Source organism: Acinonyx jubatus, chromosome A3 (assembly GCF_027475565.1).
Source record: "Acinonyx jubatus isolate Ajub_Pintada_27869175 chromosome A3, VMU_Ajub_asm_v1.0, whole genome shotgun sequence".
Lineage (NCBI taxonomy): Eukaryota > Metazoa > Chordata > Mammalia > Carnivora > Felidae > Acinonyx > Acinonyx jubatus.
In genome coordinates, this window is record NC_069388.1 from 72,430,564 (window position 1) to 72,452,092 (window position 21,529).

Genomic DNA, 21,529 nt, shown 5'->3' on the forward strand with positions numbered 1-21,529 from the left:
GGATCCTCATTACTGAGACAGCATACACTTCCCCTCTGGGTGCTGGCTGTCAGTGGCTCACATGTCCCTCCCTTCTGTAGCAAATTGCCCTTTGCTGATGGGAGCCACCAGGCCTAGGAAGTTATGCCCCATCCAGGCAGCCTATAGCCCTAATAGAGACTAACAGAGAGGTACAAAAGACTGATCCCTTGCCTCAAAGGGGGCAGCTCTTTGGTGTGGTTTATGCTCCAGAGCCATCCCTCTACAAATAAGACCAAGATTAGAACTTGCCTAAGATCACAACCTTTCTTGTCTTCCCGAACATACACACACTCTTTCCTATTTTGCTTCACTCACTCCCTTATAGGGTTTTCTTGAGAAGCCCGCCTTCTATCAATCATGTCTGAGGCTTTGGTTATAGGAATCCAACCTAAGGGAGCTCTAGTACAAATCTGCCTACCTATACTGAAATCCAACTCCAAGAAGCATTTCCTGCCTGTCCTTGCTGGTGTATATGTTCTTTTTAATTTTTTTTTTTAATGTTTATTTATTTATTTTGAAAGAGAGAGAGACAAAGAGGGGGATGGGGAGGGGCAGAGAGAAAGGGAGAGAGAATCTCAAGTAGGCTCCACACTCACCATGGAGCCCGGCACCAGGATCAATCCCATGAACCAGGATGTCATGACCTGAGCCAAGATCAAAAGAGTTGGATGCTTAATGGACTGAGCCACCCAGGCGCCCCTGGTTTATATATTCTAAATGCAACATGGGTCCACATCCATCCTGCTTATAAGTTTTCTCCTAGGTATATCCTTCACATGTAACCATAACCTCTCTGGATCCAAGTTCCTGCCTTATCCCTCTCAGTAGCATGATACTGATAAATCCTTTTCTGTCCTGACTGATGAATTCATGGGTCATGAATCATCCCATGAACCACTATTACTCAACTCCTGATCTGGGTTTATGTGACTAGGCCCCGTTACTCCATGAATGCTTAGTAAATCGTCTCTGAAGGATTAATTGTTCAGGATAATGTGCTGATAAAAAACTACTGAAATCTTGAGAACAACCTCATTAACCATATATTTTCAAAATTAAGTCAAAAGCTTAATTTTGCTTACCTTTCCTGAGTGACCCAATTGATAACTAAATCTAAACGTTTTTCAGATAATCCACATTGGATTCCTTCCAGGGTCAGTTCTGCATCAATAGGACGTCTGCATGCATGACTTGTACTAAAGATGGCTTCAAAAAATAAGAGTAATGGAAAAGGCTTTCCTCTAATTTTTCCAACAGCTACAGAGAGAAGAAAAGTTTTGAGTTGAATACTTTAAGTAACAGTTTGCTTTTTCTTACTTCATATTATTACTTTCATCTCTTTGCATTTTCAAAAAATTTCAGTCTACAATTAAGTACTGATAATGTTTAACTAATGCTTATGGATTAAACTTTCATTGTGGGTAATAACTAAATATTACATGCTATATGAAAACAGAGGCAGAGATTAGAATGATGTGTCTCCAACCAAGGAATGCCAAAAGTTGCCAATAGCCACCTAGAAGGTAGGAGAGAAATATGCAATGTAATCTCCCTAAGAGCCTCCACATGGAACTTTTAAAAGTTCAAAGAATATACCACCAGCAGACCACTGTAAGAGATGTTAAAAGCAGTCTTTCAAGCAGAAGGAAAATAATACCAGATAGAAATATGAATCTACACGAAGGAATAAAGACCAGAAATGGTATATCCTATGAATGTAAGTATTTAGAAGCATACTGTTTTATATAATACATAAAGTGGTATAACATCATATAAGGGTAGAGTATGAGAAGTAAAAGTTATGATCTATAAACCTTAAAGCAACAACCAAAATAAAACAAGGAGTTACAGCTTATAATGAGCAAAGGAGAAAAATGGAATCATGAAAAAATTCAACTAATCCAAAAGAAGGCAGAAAAAGAGGGAAAAACAGTAACAAAGAAGAGATAAGAAAAATAGAAAACAAATAAAACTCAACCATGTCAACAATCACATTAAATATAAGTGATCTAAACACTCCAATTGAAAGGCAAAGATTGTCAGAGGGTATAAAAAAGTAGAATCCAACTATATGCTGCCTAGAAGACACTGACTTTATTTATTGGTCTGTTTATTTTTATTTCAAGTTATTATTTTAAATTCTAGTTAACACATATGGTAAAAATGGTTTCAGGTGTAGAATTTAGTGATTCATCACTTACAAATAACACCCAGTGCTCATCACAAGAAGTGCCCTCCTTAATACCCATCACCCATTTAGCCCATCCCTTGCCCACCTCCCTCCAACAACCCTCAGTTTGTTCTCTATAGTAAAGAGTCTCATGGTTTGCTTCCCTCTCTTTTTATCCCTTCCCCCATGTTCATCTGTTTTGTTTCTTAAATTCCACATGAGTGAAATCATATGGTATTTTTCTTATTTCACTTAGCATGATACACTCTAGCTCCATCCACATCACTGCAAATGGCAAGATTCCATTCTTTTTGATAGCTGAGTAATATTCAACTGTGTATGTATATACCACATCAGTTGATGGACATTTGGGCTCTTTCCATAGTTTGGCTATTGTTGATAATGCTGTTATAAACATTGGGGTGCATGTAGAAGACAATGACTTTAAATACAAAGATACAAATAGATCAAAAGTAAGAATATGGGAAAAAATATACCATGCTAATACTAATCAAAAGAAACATGGAGTCACATTTCTATTTTCAAAACCTACTACAAAGCTACAGTAATCAAAATAGTATGATACTGACATAGGATGGATATCTAGAGAAATATAACAGAATTAAGAGTCCAGAAATAAACTCTAAACATTTATGGTCAATTGATTTTTGACAAAGGGCCAAACAATAAAGTGGATACAGAACAGTCTTTTCAACAAATGGTGCTGGGATGACTAGATATCTATATGCAAAAGAATGAATCTGGACCATTATCTCACACCATACACAAAAATTAACTCAAAGTAGATCACAGACCTAAATGCATAAAACTCTTAGAAGAAAACACATGATCTTAAGTTAGGCAAAGATTTCTTAGATACAACAACAAAAGCACAGCCATAGAAGAGAAGAGGGTAAATTAGTCCCCATCAAAATTAAAAAGTTTTGTGCTTCAAAAGCCACCATCAAGAAAGTGAAAAGAAAATCCACAGATTGGAAGAACATATTTGCACATCATCTGTCTGATATGAGATTTTTATCCAGAATATAAAAAGAACTCTCACAACTCAATAATAAAAACACAAATAACATAATTTTAAAATGGGCAAACAGTAGACATTTCTCCAAAGATAAATAAATGGCCAATAGGCACATGAAAAGATGCCAACACTGTTAGTCATTACAGATATGCAAATCAAAACCACAATCAGAGGGGCGCCTGCCTGGCTCAGTCGGTTTAGCGTCTGACTTCAGCTCAGGTCATGATCTCACACTCCGTGAGTTCAAGCCCCGTGTCGGGCTCGGGCCTGGAGCCCGATTCAGATTCTGTGTCTCCCCTCTCTCTGCCCCTCCCCTGCTCATGCTCTGTCTCAAAAATAAATTTAAAAAAAACATTAAAAAAAATTAAAAAAAACAACACAATGAGAACACTTATCTTGATGACCATTGAGTAATACATGGGATTGTTGAATCATTATATTGTACACTCAAAATTAATATATAACAATTTTGTCAACTATATGGAATTAATTTTTTTTAATTAAACAAATAAATCCACAATAAGATACTTCACATGGTTTAGCAAGGTTATAATCAAAAAGACAGACATTAATAAGTGCTGGTAAGGATGTGAAGAAATTGAAATCCTCATATATTGTTGATAGGAATGAAAAATAGTGCAAATAGTTTAGCAGTTCCTAAAAGTGTTAACACAAAGTTACCGTAGAGCCATCCATTCCCCTCCTAGGAATTTACCCAAGAGAAATAAAAACAAATGTCTACATAAAAATTTGTACACAAATATTCATAGCTGCATTATTCATAATAGCCAAAAAGTAAAAACAACCCAAATTACTATCAACTGGCAAATGGATGAACAAAATGCAGTACATATCCTGCAATGGAATATTCATGTTCAGCAAGGACGAACCTCAAAAACATTATGCTAAGGGAAAGAAGTCAATCACAAAAAAACATGTTTTGCAAGATCCTATTAATATGAAAGGTCCAGAATAAGGAAATCCATACAGACAGCAAGTGGATTAGTGGTTACCTAGGGTTTGGAGAGGGAGCAGGGGGTAGAAAATGAGGAGTTAACAGTTCAAAATTTATTTTTGGAAGGATGAAAATGTTCTAAAATTAAGTTATGGCAATGTTACACAACTCTGTAGTTATAGTAAAATTATTCAAAAACATGGAGTTTTCTCCAGGAACGCAGTAAGTTATATTAATAGGCTAAAGGTCAAAAACCACACAATCATTTCAATAAATGTAAAAAAAGTATTTAGCAAATCTAACATTCATCCCTGATAAAATTCTCACCAATCATAGAGAGGAATTTCATCAACCTTGAAAAATCTACAGCTAATATGATGAAAAGCTAAATACTTTATCTCTAAGATCAAAAACAAGGCAATAATATCTGCTCTCACCACTTCTCTTCAACACTGTAATGGAAGAGCCAGTGCAATAAGGCAAGTAAAAGAAATAATAGGCATCCATACTGGAAAGGAAGAAGTAGAACTCTTTCTTAACTGATGACATGATTATCTATGTAGAAATTCTAGGAATATACAATAAAAGTATTAGAACTAATAAATAAGTTTAAAGATATCACAGAATACATGATCAATACACAAAAGTCAATTGTATTTCTATATACTAGCAACAAACAACTTTGGAATGTGAAATAAAAATTATAATAATATAAAAAATATAAAATATTTAAAAATAAATCTGACAAAAGATGTACAAGACCTAAACACAGATTAAAAAATCACGTAATTCTTTTTGTTCCTGTGTCCCTTACAAAACTACAAAGGCTCTATGGTAGAAACCTCTTCTGTCATTACATTTAGGCTTTGGCTACTTTTATAAACACCAATTTAAACCTCAGACTTATAAAATTAATACCCAAAATGCAGAATGTCATCATTCACTTCTGCATGGTAACATGACCTCATAATCAGTTATCAAATTGTAAATAATTGTTGGAATGGTTTCTTGACTTTGAGTTCACTGAACAAAAACTATAAAATTACACTGTTACATCCACTAGGATAAAATATTGAAAACTGTGCATGCAAAAATATAAGATGGGCCATTTACACACAATTCACAATCAAGCAATCTCTGTAAATACATATGATCATATGCATTATGTATATGGCAACACATTTTTTGTGTTCTGATAAACATAAAAGAACATTTTTTTCAAAGTGTTGAATTTAAAGGGTTTTTTGGGAAATTTTTATGAAAAACAATCTATATATTTGACATCAAAAATTTCCATTTAAAATGAAAATAATTAGAAAAATTATCTGTATCTATAAGCTCCATTGAGTATATCTCTCCTGTATTTATACCTCCGTATTTCCTTCTGAGCGTCTCATCTTTTAAAAACACAGTTTAGTTTTAAAATAAAAGGATTTAAAAAAAATTTTTTTTAACATTTATTCATTTTTAAGACAGAGTGTGAGCAGGGGAGGGGCAGAGAGAGAGGGAGACACTGAATCTGAAGCAGGCTCCAGGCTCTGAGCTGTCAGCACAGAGCCTGACACAGGGCTCAAACTCAAGAACCGTGAGATATGACCTGAGCCGAAGTCAGAAGCTTAACCAACTGAGCCACCAAGGCACCCCTAAAAGGACTTTTTTAATTCTGAGCAATACTCAGTTAAGTGCCACCTGTCTAATATTGGTGAATTTCTCTTTTTTTTCTTAATATTGGTGAATTTCTCAGCATAAGATCCACATGCCTAGAAAAGTAATAAAAGTTGGCTGTTTTCCAATTTTGCTGGTAATTACACCTATTTGGGTATTAATTGCAAGCTTTGATTTCTACTAAAACTTATAACCCATACTTTGAACAGATCCAGTCAAGGGGAGAAGAGAAAAAAACCTTAGGAATGTACTAATATCACTTTTGACTTCACCAATTTCAGAACACATCCAAAGAAAGAGTACCTGGGTATTTGTAAAATGCCTTTTTTTTTTTTTTTTTTTTAAATTTTAGAGAGAGAAAGTGCAAGTGGGGGAGAGGGGCAGAGAGAAAAAGAGAGAGAGAGAAAGAATCTCAAACAGCCTCCATATTCAACACAGAGCCTGATGCAGGGTCGTCCTATGACCCTGGGATCAAGACCCAAACTGAAATCAAGAGTCGGACACTCAACCGATTGAGCCACCCAGGCGCCCCATGGATATCTGAAAATTTTTAAGTAAAATACTAAAATTTTCAATGTTAAAAAAAGACTTGAAAACTGAAAATTACAAAATACTGATGAAAGAAAGTTTTGAAGACTAAATAAATGGAGACATATACCAAGTTTATGGGTTCATTGAACCAAATAACCAATACTGTTCAGTGTTTATTCTCCTGAAATTGATCTATAGATTAAATGCAATCCCCAGCAAATTTTTTGTGAAGTTTACAATCTGATTCTAAATATTTAAATAGAAACATGAAAGAACCAGAATAGCCAAATTAAATTTGATAAAGAAAAACAGAGGTTAAAGTCTAACACTCTCTGTGACTTCAACACTTACTATAAAGCAATAGTAATCAAGACAGTGTAGTATTAGCATCAAGATAAACAAATAGATCAACAAAACAGATTAGACCTAAAAGTATACAGACAATTGATTTTCAACAAAGGTATGAAAGCACTTACGTGGAAAAAGTCAACTATCCGGGAACAACTGGATAGTTATAGGCCAAAAAAATACTTTGACCCATATGTTACATCACATATTAAAATTAACTCAAACTTAATCATAATGTAAACCTAAAACCATAAAATCCTTACCAAAAAAAATAATAGGAGTTAAAAGCTGAAGATTAGACACAGATTTCTTATGTGTAACACTAAAGGCATGATCCATTAAAGAAAAAAAATTAACAAATTGGATTTTAACAAAATTTAATACTTCTCTTAGGAGGCACCTAGATGGCTCACTCAGTTAAGCATACAACTCTTGATTTCTGCTCAGGTCATGATCTCACTATTCGTATGATTGAGCCCCATGTCCAGCTCTGCACTGACAGTGTAGAGCCTGCTTGGGATTTTCTCTCTCCCTCTCTCTGCCCCTCCCCTACTCCTGTTCTCTCCCTCTCTGTCTCTTTCACGTGTGCACGTGTGCTCTCTCTCAAAAATAAATAAATCAACTTAAAAAAACAACTTGTCTTAAAAAGATACTTCCAAGAGACTGAACAGACAAACCACAGACTGGGAGAAAATATTTTTAAATCGTATATCTGATAAAGGATTTGTATTCACCCAATGGAATACTACTCAACAATAAAAAGGAATGAACTATTGATAGACACAACACATGGATGAATTTCAAAATAATAATGCTGAATGTAAGAAGTCAGTCAAAAAGATCACATACTATTGTAATTCCATTTATATAAAATTCTAGGAAATGCAAATTAATCTACAGTGACTGAAAGCAGACTAACAGTTGCCACTAAGGGGAAGTGGCCAGATAGAAGGAGATGGGAGGGGTGAGGATGAATCAGAGAGAGGGATAGCTGAGAGCAATGAGGGAACTTTTGGGTGATACAAATGTCAAAACTTATCAAATCGTGTACTATAAATATGTACAATGTGTTGTGTATATGTCAATTTATAACAACAAAGCTGTCTTAGGAATTAGAGCAAATTTGACAAAATATTAACATTTACTAAATCTTGATAGTGAGTACATGGCTGTTGTATATTTCTTCATACTTTTCTGTATACTTGAAATATTTCCTCATTTAATTTAGAAAAACTAATCATATTCTTCAACGTGACAGCTAAAAAAAACTGAGTAAATGGAAGAGATAGGGCTGGAAGCCTAGCTCTTTAGTCCCCACTTCAATACTCTTTCCATTCTATCAGGGTAAAAAAGTGCAATTTGCATACATCCATAAGGTTCAAAGAAAAGTGCTTACCCTTAAATTTATTCACTGTCCCAATGTTTTGAAGAATTCTTCTAGGACTGTGTGCTGCAAAACAAGCTGCCTTTTCATATTCACCAAGCAACATTAATTCATTGAACCTACAACCATTGAATTTTGTTATATATTATAATAAATACTACACACAAAAAAATGATTAGAAATATCTATAACAGACTAAACACAGTAATATAGAAAAACTATAACTACGTTCATTCATTCTGAAAGATGCCCTTTCACTTCTTTCTGTAATATTCTGTCATTTTTTACAGCCTTTGAACCTTACCCTGTACTTTATTCCTATAGTACTTATTGCAAGACACAGAAAATGGAAAAAACTTGAACTGAATTTACAATGGGCTCAGATTTTTTTCTCTCGTGTTGTCTCTAGACGAAGAGATATTGGGAAAAGAAGGGCAATCTGCTTAGAGACTCAACGTAGGGGAAATAGTAATTGAAACACAGTAGCTGCAGAACTGGAGATCAAGAGGTGAAGCTTATGTTGCTCTGCCACGAATCAGACTCCCAATGAAATATGAGACTAACACAAGAAGAAAAAATAATAGTTCAGATAACTTAAGCCTCTACTCCTCTTCCTAGGGTAAAATGTCTTCAAACCAATCCTTACCCCACAATTAACAAAACTATGGCAAACAGGATTTACAGTGTTGCAAATGAATCTGAAACCCTAGAGGAGAAAGACCAAAGTAATACTAATGAGCAAAATACATAAAACTTTTAGCCTCAATAAAGTTTCTTCCCTCATGTCTAAAGCTGGTAGACTTGAAGAAGCATACAGTGTAAGGAAATAAAACAGGCTTTGGTGCTGTCCCAAAATGATCTTTGCCCCTTCTTTGTACCACATCAATAGAACAATTAAAAATTATTTAACATATGAAACTAGGAATATTACATATGTTCCTTACATACTGGCCTCACAGGCTATGAATTAACCTCTTAAAGAATAAAGTCTTAGATCTCCTTAAGCCTCTATTATGCACTATATAATAACTTAAGTATGAGGGAGAAATATACCTTTTTAAAACATCATAGGATGGAAATGATGAGGGAAAAAAATGACTAAATTGGTTAGGATAATCTGACTCAAGAAGACATTCTCAAAAAATTTTTGTAACATCAGACTGATTGTTAGGAAATGCAAAAAAAAAAAAATACAGTATACATAAAATTTAAATCAACACTCAAGTCACCTATATCCTCTGAAAAATTTCCTAGACTACCAACCTAATATTTTTTACATAAAGAATTTTTTAAATTCTAGTTTATTTTCTAATTTGTTTAGTAGAGTAAAACTGTAAAAATACAAAATCTAGAGACTATAACTCATCAAGATGCTAAATAAGTGCTATACATTTAATAAATATTAAGTATTTACTTAATAAATAAATAAATATTACATAAACATGATAACATTTTCACAAGGAAAACCAAAGCTTTTAAAATAATTTGTCTTTCATAGGGCGCCTGAGTGGCTCATTTAGAAGAGCATACAACTCTTGATCTTGGGTCGTGAGTTCAAGCCCCATGTTGGATGTAGAGATTACTTAAATAAATATTTTAAAAATTATTTATTTATTTAATATTTGCCTTTCAATGTAGGAAAGCAAAATTTCAGCTTCTTTTGCCTTGCCTGGATCATCTTCAAGCAGTTCCTCAATAATGCCTTGGTCACCTGTAAATATTGAAAGTACCACAGAATATTTAAGATCAATCAAGAGAAAATGTCAGCAACTTAATGCTATGGTTTCTAACAGCACCAACCTCTTTTTCTTTTTCTAATTAACTCATCTTTTAGGGTATTTTTCTTAAAGTTTATTTTTGAGAGAGAGAAAGAGAGGGAGGGGCAGAGACAGGGGGAGAGAGGGAATGCCAAGCAGGCTCAGCACCATCAGCGTGGAGCCCAAGGTGGGCTCAAACTCACAAACCATGAGATCGTGATCTGAGCTGAAATCAAGTCAGACTATTTAATTTTTTTAATGTTCACTTATTTATTTTTATTTTTTTAAACGTTTATTCATTTTTTAGAGACAGAGAGACATAGTGTGGGGGAGGGGGGGAGCAGATAGAGAGGGAGACACGGAATCTGAAGCAGGCTCAAGGCTCTGAGCTGTCAGCACAGAGCCCAATTCAGGGCTGGAACTCAAGAACTGTGAGATCATGACCTGAGCCAAAGTTGGACGCTCAACCAACTGAGCCACTCAGGTGCCCTAAGTCAGACTATTAACTGACTGAGCCACCCAGGTGCCCCAACAACACCAACCTCTTTTTTTTTTTAATTTTTTAATGTTTATTTATTTTTGGAGAGAGAGACACAGAGTGTGAGCAAGGAAGGGGCAGAGAGAGAGGGAGACACAGAATCCGAAGCAGGTTCCAGGCTCCCAGCTGTCAGCACAAAGCCTGATGCCCGGCTCAAACCCACAAACCATGAGATCATGACCTGAGCTGAAGTCAGACATTTAACCAACTGAGCCACCCAGGTGTCCCCAGCACCAACCTCTTCTTAAAATGAGTGGCCTCCCTATCCCTCTCTCCTTTATTATCAGGTATATTTTTAGCTTTCTCCCTTTGGCTTACTACATCCTCCACTTACCAATTATGTGTTAGCTGTTGAAGGAAGAAGCCCATAGGGTAATAGAGAGCTAACAGAAGTAAGTACATTTTTTATTTCTTTAAACTTAGCCTAGAAAAGTCATCACTCTTTAGCTTTCTGGGGGAAAAGATGATGTTTTTCATTATTTTTGGTAATTAAAAAATACAGATAAATTACCATGTAAATCTTTAGTTTTCTGAATTTGCTCCACGAAATCTTGAAATGAGCTGCTCATATCAGATTTTACCCATGAAGTAAGTGCATTTGAAATAATCTGCAGTCTTTGATGACTACAAAGAAAAAGAAATCAACAATACACTGAACCTAAAATCAAATACAATATTAGAATAAACATAAATAAAAGCTTCAAACTTAAAAAATATACAAGCAATCTTCATACCGAAACTGTAATTCTTTGTTTAAATTTTCAGCTAAATCTCTCCGTTTTAATGTCACCATCATTTCCTCATCTAAATCTGCCTTCCTCTGAACTGGTACATATTTTTTCAACATAACCTGTTTAATTTCGGCATATTTATCTTCAAGATGTTTCAGGTATTTAGTGAGAGCATCTAAACTGACGGATTCTTGGAGAGTCATGCCTAGGGAAAAGGGAACAAATCAAACAAGCCAAACCATGCAGGGTAACTAGTGCTCAAACAGCAAGTTTTAGCAAAATAAATCAGTTTACTATGTTATGAAATAATTTAAAAATGATAGCATGAACTTATAACTTACAGAACATAAACAGAATTAGCATACAATTTTAAATGTGTAGCGGTTTTAAACATATCATCAATGAAGACTGATTGTCCAAACCTGAGTATCTTAAAAAGTTTTAATGACCTCATTGACACACCTTGCAAACCTCTTAAATATCAATGCGACTCAATACCACTAAGAGTTTCTGCCTAACGAATCAGGATTTTTGTCCGAAGATTTCTCTCTAGCCAAATCTTTCATTCATCTACTATAGTAAGCCCCAGGGTAATGTTTATTCTTTCCAATGCAAAGCTTATAACATCTGCTAAACCTTCACTCCTCTCTTCCTCATTGCCCCCTGTATTCATTATTCTTAACAACCCACTCACACATACTTAAAATGATTCTCTTATTCAGGCCAATTGTTACCTTTATTATTATTATTTTTTTAATGTTTATTTTTGAGGGGGTGGGGAAAGGGAGAGGGAGAGAGAGAGTCCCAAGCAGGCTCTGAGCTGTCAGTGCACAGCCTAACTTGGGGGTCGAACTCATGAACTGTGAGATTCCAACCCTAGCTTAAATCAAGAGTCGGATGCTTAACTGACTGAGCTACCCAGGTGCCCCCAATTGTTGCCTTTAAAAGGCATACCTGAAAATTCTCTCCCAGAAACTCCCCTGGATTAATGCTACTCGATTTTTAATCATTCCCTTACCCTGAATCCTCTCAGCATTTAATCAATTTGACTTATTCTCTCCTTATTCATATGTACCTTATTTGTAGTTTGATAATCATAATTTTATATTTGAAGTGAATCTAGTCCCTGCTTCCACTAAACACAGGATGATCAACCAAACTCAGGTGAAATGCTGTGTTATGGAGCAGCTCATTGTCTTCAAGACATAGCTTCTACTGAAACCAAAGTGACTTCCTAAAATTTCCACCTATGGACTCTGCCTCTGGATAAACACTGGTCGAAACCCTTAAAAGTTTTTAATACAGTTACCTATTCTCAAAGTCGTCCTTTTCTTCAGGATGAATATTTGCAATTCTTCTATCCATTCATCATAAAAACTTCTCAACTCCTGATGAATTCCAGGATATACTCCAAAGTTTCTTAAAATGTGACTTAGCCGAAGATGAAGAACCAGTGAATACTGACATCAATGTCAATCAACCTGGAGTCCTGTCTAAAGCTGTTTGTAAAGTCTGGCTCAAGTCCTGGTACACTTCAAGATATACACACTGCAGCACATATATACTAATTTGTGTAATAGGTAATAACTGAAAACAGTTGGAATTTTAAATATTTTAAACAAAATACAGTACCTGGAATAGGTTTTGAAGGATCTTTGGAGAAAGTATGATATTTTACTTCTTTTGCATCATACTCTGCCCTAAGTTGCTTCATTTGGTCTATTTGCAATTGAATTTGTGAGGAATTATTTTCAATAACCCTCATTCTGAAAAACAGAAAGGCTTTCTTATATTTCTCTCAATGAATTTAGTTACATAATCATAAGATTTAAAGTAAAACAGGTTAAATCATTATTTTGGCTAATTATAATTTTGAACCATTATGGACTTAGGTGGAGGTTTATAAAACAATGCCCATAAATGGGGCGCCTGGGTGACTCAGTTGGTTAAGTTTCTGACTTCGGCTCAGGTCATGATCTCATGGCTCAGGAGTCTGAGCCCCACGTCAGGCTCTGGGCTGACAGCTCAGAGCCTGGAGACTGCTTTGGTTTCTGTGTCTCCCTCTCTCTCTGCCCCTTCCCTGCTCAAGCTCTCTCTCTCTCTCTCAAAAAATAAACAAACATTTAAAAAATTAAAAAAAAAAAAAAAACGCCTGTAAAAAGTTAATTAACCTCACTAGTGAGGAACAGATTTCTTTCAGAGCATCAATAAAATCTTACACTATGATTCACAACCTCACTGGAAATTTGTATGTGTAAAACGTAATAATCTGGCCACAAAGTACTATGTCTACTTCCAATAGTTGAAAATTACCTTTGCAATTAAAATTATTTTTGTAATTGTATTAGTTTCCTGTGGCTGCTATAACAAATTGCCAAAAAACTTATTGGTAGCTTAAAACAACAGAAATTTATTCTCTCACAGTTCCAGAGATCAGAAATCCAAAATCAGCAACACTGGGCCAAAATCAAAGGGCTACACTTCCTCTAGAAGCTCTAGGGAAGAATCTGTTCCTTGCCTCTTCCAACCTCTGGGGGCTGCTGGCCTTCCATGGCTACATCACTTCAATCTCTGCCTTAGTGGTCATGCTGCCTTCTCCCCTTCTGCCTGTCAACACTCCTGCCTCTCTTTTATAAGAACACTTGTGATTGTATTTAGGGTCCACCTGGATAATCCAGGATAATCTCCCTATCTCAAGATCCTTAATGTAATAACATCTGTAAAGGCCCTTTTTCCAAATAAAGTACACTTCCAGGTTCTCAGGATTAGGACCTGATATCTTTAAGGCAATTATTCAGCCTCCTATAGTAATTTTGATCCTAGAGCAGGAGGAACGATAGTTACTTCTTTGAGATAAAACTGACTTATTCCAGAAATGGGGATCTTAAAGACCAAGAGGTAGATATAAATTTCTTTTAAGCATTATTTGAAGTTCACTGCCTATCTTATCACTGATATGTTGGCCCAGGGAAGAAATAACAGATTAAAATAAATTAGATACATAAATGTCAGAGGTTTTGGCAAATTAAAAACACATTTGTCAGTACAAAACTGCTGCCTACATCTGATTACTATACAGAATTCCTGGTGACTACAGATGGCTGAGTAAGAGCCTGCAGCATTTATGAAAGAGGGACTGTAGAAATAAAACATCCTTTGGCTTTCATCCAATAAAGTTAAGCTTGTGGAAGAAGAGCATATTAAAAGGTAACAGACTTCCAAAAGAATTGAAAGCAGGGACCCAGATACTTGTACATAAATGTTCAGAGGCATTGTTCACAATAGACAGAGGTAGAAACAACCCAAGTATCCATCAACAAATAAACAAAATATGGTATATTCATACAATGGAATATTATTCAGCCATAAAAAGGAATGAAATTCTAATATATGTTATAACACTAATGCAAAGGTATCTAATTCTTGCTCCTTTCTATAACTACTTTTAGGATCTTTTTATCTTTGACAGTTTCACTGTGATAAATCTAGTTGAGAATCTCTTATTATTTATAATGCTTGGGATTTTGGAGGCTTCTTGAATCTGTGAATTGCTGTCTCCCACCAGGTCTTGAAAATTTTCAGCCATTATCTCTTCAAACATTGTCCCATTATTCCTTTTTTTTTTTTTTTTTACTTTAATCCATTATAGTTAACATAGTGTTATTTAGTCACAGATGTACAATATAGTGATTCAACAATTCCATACATCACTCAGTGCTCATCACAAGCATTCTCTTCTGAATTCTTTTTTTTTTTTAATGTTTATCTTTATTTTTGAGGCATTTAAGAGACAGAGCATGAGTGGGGGAGAGGCAGAGAGAGAGAGAGAGACAGAATCGGAAAGAGGCTCCAGGCTCTGAGGTCTCAGCACAGAGCCTGACGTAGGGCTTGAACTCACAGACTGCGATTGTGACTTGAGCCCAAGACGGATGTTCAACTGACTGAGCCACCCAGGTGCCCCTCTTCTGAATTCTGATTAGCCAGGACTTTCTCATTCCATCCTCCATGGATGGATCCTCCTTTTTTTATAATAGCTATATTGAATATCATTCATATACCTTAAATCCACCCTTGTATACAACTCAGTGAATTTTAGTATATTCAGAGTTCTAAGACTATGACTTCTGGATCCAGAATATTTCATCACCCTAAAAATAAGACCCACATTCATTAGCATTCTGCTGAACAGAAGGCAACTTTCTATGCAGTCCCCAAGGGTTGAGCAGTTTACTTCTGGTTCACTCTACAAGCGTATAGCCCTTTAATGACCCAGCTTTATATGATGAGGATTTCCCAGTAGACTGGACCCTTGGGTAGATCCTAGGCTTTGTCTTTTGTCCCCCTGAAGCTTATAGTCACTAGTTTTAACAAGGGTTCTCAGGGCCAAAGAAGCATTACTGCTCCTCTTACCTTTTATTACAATTTCGCGCTGATAATCTCTTACTCATTTGCCAGCTTCCTGTTTACTTTTAAAAAGATTTTTAAAAAATATTTTAGGTAGCATTTTTCCCAAATAAAAAGATCTATCTCAACATCTAGCCAACTTTATTACCAGAAATGGAGGTCAAATTTTGCATAGTTTTCCAAGATAATTTGATATAATCTATAAAAATCATGTACCCATTATTTACCAAACGGAACACTTGAAAATATAACACTACTCAACAAGAGAGCATCTTATCCCTTCCCAAATTACGTACTGTTGTGCTTCAGAGGATTAAGTGCTCTAATTCTGACAGTAATCGTGAAATTGTACTATCAAATCTTCGACATAAGAAATTACCTGGAGCAATTATCCGCATCCTTCATTTTATAATACTACAATGTGCCTCCAATTATCCTAAGAGATATTAAAAAATTCTCCAATAAAATTATTATTTTTCACTTGAAAGAAGTAAAAAATTTAGTTATTTCAAGTTGGTAGGAAAGGTTACATAAAAATATAGCTTTAAAATAAAATTGAGGGGTGCCTGGGTGGCTCAGTAGGTTAAACATCCGACTTCAGCTCAGGTCATGATTCTATGGTTCGTGGGTTCAAGCCCTGAGTCCGGATCTATGGTGACAGCTCAGACAGTGGAGCTTGCTTCATATTCTTTGTCTCTCTCTCTCTGCCCCTCTCCCACTTGCACTCTCGCTCTCAAATGGATAAACATTAAAATAAATAAATAAATAAAGCCATATCCAAAAAAACCCAAATCTGTTTAAAACAAATAAAATTAAATAGAAATTCCCAAAGACTGAGAACCACTGGTTTTAGTTACAGTGACTAGTTAACATAACCAAGTAACATCATCTTTTGGGCTATTTACTAATATACTTACTTTGCTTCAAGTTGGATTGTTCTTTTCCTGTGATATACCAATGCTATGGGCTCTGCTGCCAAAGCTTTAAGTTTTCCATGAAGACAAAATGCAGTCTTTTGGCTTTCCTTTATTGTCTCAATAAAGGCATCATATTCTTTTTTGATTGAAGTAAGAATGGATTTGTATGCAGTGACATACTCTATTACCTGAAATATGATTTTTCTGCCTATGGTACTCAATTTTTTTCTAGAAGATGATGGAACAAAAAGCCTTGCAAACAGCATTGCAGATTATTTCTTAAATAAAACATGATGAGCAATTAGAAGTCTTAAACTTTAATTCCTAGTCAAATGTGACTGAGTATTAAAGACAATTAACATTTACTGAATATGTTTTTGTGAATCATAATACTGTGAGCTTAAATATTTTTGCTTTACTTAATATGAACACGAACATTATATGAGGTCAGTTAAAACCAATATGAGATCTAATTATTTCAATTATAGATATTTTAAATATAATTACCTATCATCCCTTACTATTTCTAAATTTAGTTTCCGACTTCATTCAGACCTTAAAATCTTGGATTCCCTTTACCTCTCTGTTTTTCTAACCTATGAGCTCCTACTAATACTCTCCATTACCAAATGGTACCAAAACCCACTACACATTCATGGTTTCCTATGGTGTATACAGGTACAGACTATCTCAAGAAGGATAACAAAAGAAAATAGAAACAGTGGGTGCCTGCAAAGAAGCAAAGAAGAAGCAGGGTCTGAGATGAAAAGGACCTGACTTCTTTCCATTGTCTATTCTTTACTGGTTTTCTAGTTCTTTTCCTTTCTTTCCGTGTTTCTTTGTTTCTTTCTTTTTCTTTCTGTTAATCTTGTGTATGCCTTACCCATGCAAAAGTAAATAATTAAGAAACATTTTAAGAAAGTTAAAAAACAAAAAAAGTTATAAATTTATGGTTTACAAATTCTATGTACAGGGAATAGATGTGATCAATTCACAATTTTCTCTGAAAGCTATAATAATGCTATCTATCCCTGCTACATCTCTAGTCTCTGTTATCCTCCATTGGTTTTCTGTTAAACAATATCTAGAAAATATTATCTGGTCTACAAGATATCTGGTCTATCAAGAAATAGTGTAAGGAGATTACTGATCATTGGTAAATACCAGGAGAGGATATGTGAGTGGGAAATACTGGTTGTCTTTTTTTTTTTTTTTTAATGTTTATTTATTTGTGAGAAAGACAGAGACAGAGTGTGAGTGGGGAGGAGCAGAGAGAGAGAGGGAGACACAGAATCTGAAGCAGGCTCCAGGCTCTGAGCTGTTAGCACAGAGCCCAATTCAGGGCTCAAACTCAGGAATGACGAGATCATGACCTGAGCCAAAGTCAGATGCCTAACCAACTAAGCCATGCAGGCACCCTCTGATTGTCTTTTTGACATATTTACCATATTTTTGACATACTTTACCATATTCCCCAGCTATTCAAATCAGGAGGGCAGCCACCCAGGAACCTTTAATAAGACAGAGGGCATTAGTCTGTAGTCTTCCAAATTAAATATCCTCCTGTTCCTGGCCATCCTCCACTTCCCATGCCTCTAGGACACGCCACAACAATCCAATATAACTAAGATACATTAATGGTAAGAAAACAGACGTTGTGACACTACAATCAGCTCCCGCATCTGTTGCTAAAAGACACAGATTTCAGAGGAACACTCATGGGAACCTTTAAGAATGCATAGAAAACGCATAAAAGTAAAGGAAGCACACTGGCATGCTACAGGTAGAATCCAGTTTTGCTTGACTCACAGAGTATTTTTAAATGTAGGAAATTTCACCAAAAACTATATTTCTAGCTTCTCTTGAAAATTCTGAAACATCTACCAACAAGAACCACCATTCCTTAACGGCAATAATGAGCTGGAGCTTTCAATTGAATTTGTTCATTTTACCAGAGTCCTCGTGATTTCTTCTCTTATAGCCAACCCACGTAACTCTTTTATATGGCCTATTGGCCTCTAATCATTTAAGTTTGACACTCAAATTTGCATTAAACTCAAGAAGCCAGAGCTATACTTACCAAGTACAGATATCTGAGGGAGAAGAGGAATGGCAGCCATTCCACCTCAGCCCCTACTGATGAACACAGACTATATGTACGTGCTTCCAGAGACACAAAAGCTAGCCACTTTCCAGAGCAAGTTGCCTCCATAATTCACCATTTCTGTAGAAGCTCACTCCTCCTAGCTTTGGTCTTCCTTGCTTACTAAGTCTTTGCCTCTCTCTAAACCCACACTCAATTCTTATTATCAGAATAGAATCTCAGTTGCTCCTTGTTTTGATTCAGGCACAGTTCTCCAGGTCAAATCCTCTGTGATTTTAAGCAGAATTTCGTATCAGTTCTCTGATTCCAAGTATTCAGAGATGCAAGTTAATACTTTCATCTTTTCCCAATTAGATCCTTCCAAGAGGGAAGGAAGATTAGAGAAGGCAGTCATTAATAGTTAATTAACAATCAAATATGCTGGAATAACATGAAAATGGAAAAACAGATTATCTAGAGAAAGCAGAAGAAAAGTTTCTTTAAGCACCAAATAATTTCTATTTCAGATACCCTCTCAGTCCTGAAGAATAGGATTCTTTACAAGGCACAAATGTATCATTTATAACTGTACAATGGACAGATAGTCCACATGGAAATCTTGCTAGAAAACACAGATTTCAGAGGAACACTGAAAAGACTAGGGAAAACAGGACTATAGATGTAGTCTATTACCTTTTATATAATCTCATGTCTTTTCTCTAAGAATTAAATTTATCAACACCACCTCCAGAATGACTTCACTAGAACCATGCTAATTTAAAGCAGACAATTCTTCATGTATGAAAACTTCTGACAAATTAGCAGAGCCCTCTGCAGGTCCTCTGTCCCCCTCTCTCTCTGCCCCACTCACAATATCTCTCTCAAAAATAAATTAACATTAAAACATTTTAATTAAAAAAGAAGAAGAAACCGTCTGACAAGTGCCAGCATTTGGGCATGCAAAGATAAACATGTCACAGTTATAACTCTCCTCTGATTTCAGATAGAGTCTTAGTATGATTCTTGATATTTACGAAACCCATTCAAAACACTACTTTTAAACATTTATCCAATACATTCCTTAATGACTCAAAAACCAAAAGCAGTATCATTGATCATAACATACAAAATGAAGTTAATTTTCCAATGTACCAATTCTGAAAGATAATTTTTCTAGATGACTTAAAAGAAAAGACTTGTTTCTGGAATGCCTGGTGGCTCAGGTGGTTAAGCTTCTGACTTCAGCTCAGGTCACGATCTCACAGTTTGTGAGTTCAAACCCAACAACAGGCTCACTGCTGTCCGTGCAGAGCCCGCTTGGGATCCTCTGTTCCCCTTCTCTCTGCCCCTCCCCAGCTCGCACACACAAGCCGTTGCTCATGTGAGCTCTCTCTCTCTCTCTCTCTCTCTCTCTCTCTCAACAGTAAATAAATGTTAAAAAAAATTTTTTTAAAGAAAGAAAAGATTGCTTCTGGGGTGCCTGGCCGTGTCAGTCAGTTAAGTATCGGACTCTTGTTTTCAGCTCAGGTCACAATCTCACAATTCCTGGGTTCAGGACCCAAGTTGGTCTCTGCACCGACAGTACACAGCCTGCTTGGGATTCGCTCTCTCAAAATAAATAAATAAACTTTAAAAGAAGACTATTTACTTTATACTCTTATGTATCTGCGTGAATTCTATTTTTAAAAAACATTTATTCATTTTTGAGAGTGTGCGAATCAAATGTTATATAAAGCCATAACATTTTCTAAACTCATCTCTGTATTTCCAGTGTTGAGTCCAGTCAAACCTCTTGTTTACTGGACCTATCTAGACCTCTAACTCACAAGGGGTTCCAATTTAATATGCTAGATCAAATCTAAGCCAAGACTCTAGTGATATCAGAAACCCAAAACACCACCAGGTTCCTGCCTTGCAGCCCAATTCCTAACAAGTAAGATATTTTCAGATAGAAGGCCAAAATGATGTTAGAAGGTACCACTAAATTATTGTTCAAACACTGATAGCCTGCACTTAAGCTAAAACAATCAAACCACTCGATAACTATCTATGATAGAAATCCAGCACTGTACTTTCCCCATTAATCCCTTTCCAATACACTGGATGAACTTCTCAAAATTGACAAATGAAGTTTAATCAAACAATCAGTGATGTTACTAAGGCAGGAATATTGCCTCAGTTGTCAAGACAGACCATTTCTACCACAAGAAAACTCCATAATCTTAAAATAGCATTATGATACCTTATCAAAAACATTTCGGTATATGATGTAATATTCATCAGCAGGTCCTTCCTCATTACAGCCCACTCTTTCAGTTTCTGCAATTATGTATCTTTGCATACTTTCCAAAAATTCCTTGTCACTTCTACTAATGATAGGAGGGAGAACTGCATGTTTATTTATTTCTTGGACCGACATATGTCACAATCTGCACACTGGTTCACCAGAGAACAGTTAAGCCTCGACTGGCTTTTGCAACAAAGCCAAAACTTTGATAAGCCTGAAAGAAAAAAAGACCAACGATTAATCTGAAGCTTAAAATAAAATTAATATTTGTTTATTAAAATAAATTAAGTCATTTCTAATAAATTTATAAAAAATTAAATCTGGCCTAAAAATGTATTTTTCATGGGAAAAAACTTCCCATGAAACTCTGAGATAAATATTTCAACCTATGAATTAAAAAGTCTAATCTATTTTACTGTCAAGAGCTATACCTCTAGGGTAGAAATACCAAACACCAGTCAATAAAGAGCTCTTTTCTTAGTAACCAAGCCTCCGTATCATGTAATTGGATGATTCTGTATGTTTAATTTAATATCTCTAACAGAACTTTTACCATTTTGTTTGTTTCACATGGGAAAACTAATTTGGAAGCCTCCTCGTGACACAAACAAGGTCAAATACTTTACCTGTGTGCTTAGTTGGCCCAGGCATAGTCATGATATCTACAAATAACTCATGACTTTATTTTATATTAAACTT

The 21,529-nt window shown here is 35.4% G+C and overlaps 1 protein-coding gene across 11 annotated transcripts in view; it reads right to left on the reverse strand.

The window, feature by feature from the left end:
• The window catches only part of CLHC1 (clathrin heavy chain linker domain containing 1), a 51,030-nt gene that overhangs the window by 25,379 nt on the left and 4,122 nt on the right, over positions 1–21,529 (reverse strand). For 6 of the 11 annotated variants that reach the window (XM_053200613.1, XM_053200614.1, XM_015074222.3 and 3 more), the window contains exons 2-9: positions 20,786–21,044; positions 16,461–16,648; positions 12,772–12,905; positions 11,143–11,344; positions 10,920–11,032; positions 9,740–9,824; positions 8,126–8,232; positions 1,104–1,278 (exon numbers count right to left, since the gene is read on the reverse strand). In XM_053200613.1, coding sequence (XP_053056588.1) covers positions 1,104–1,278; positions 8,126–8,232; positions 9,740–9,824; positions 10,920–11,032; positions 11,143–11,344; positions 12,772–12,905; positions 16,461–16,648; positions 20,786–20,962 — 1,181 coding nt within the window. In that variant the 5' untranslated portion in view covers positions 20,963–21,044. The other 5 variants (XM_053200612.1, XM_027072434.2, XM_053200617.1 and 2 more) reach the window with 5 other exon arrangements.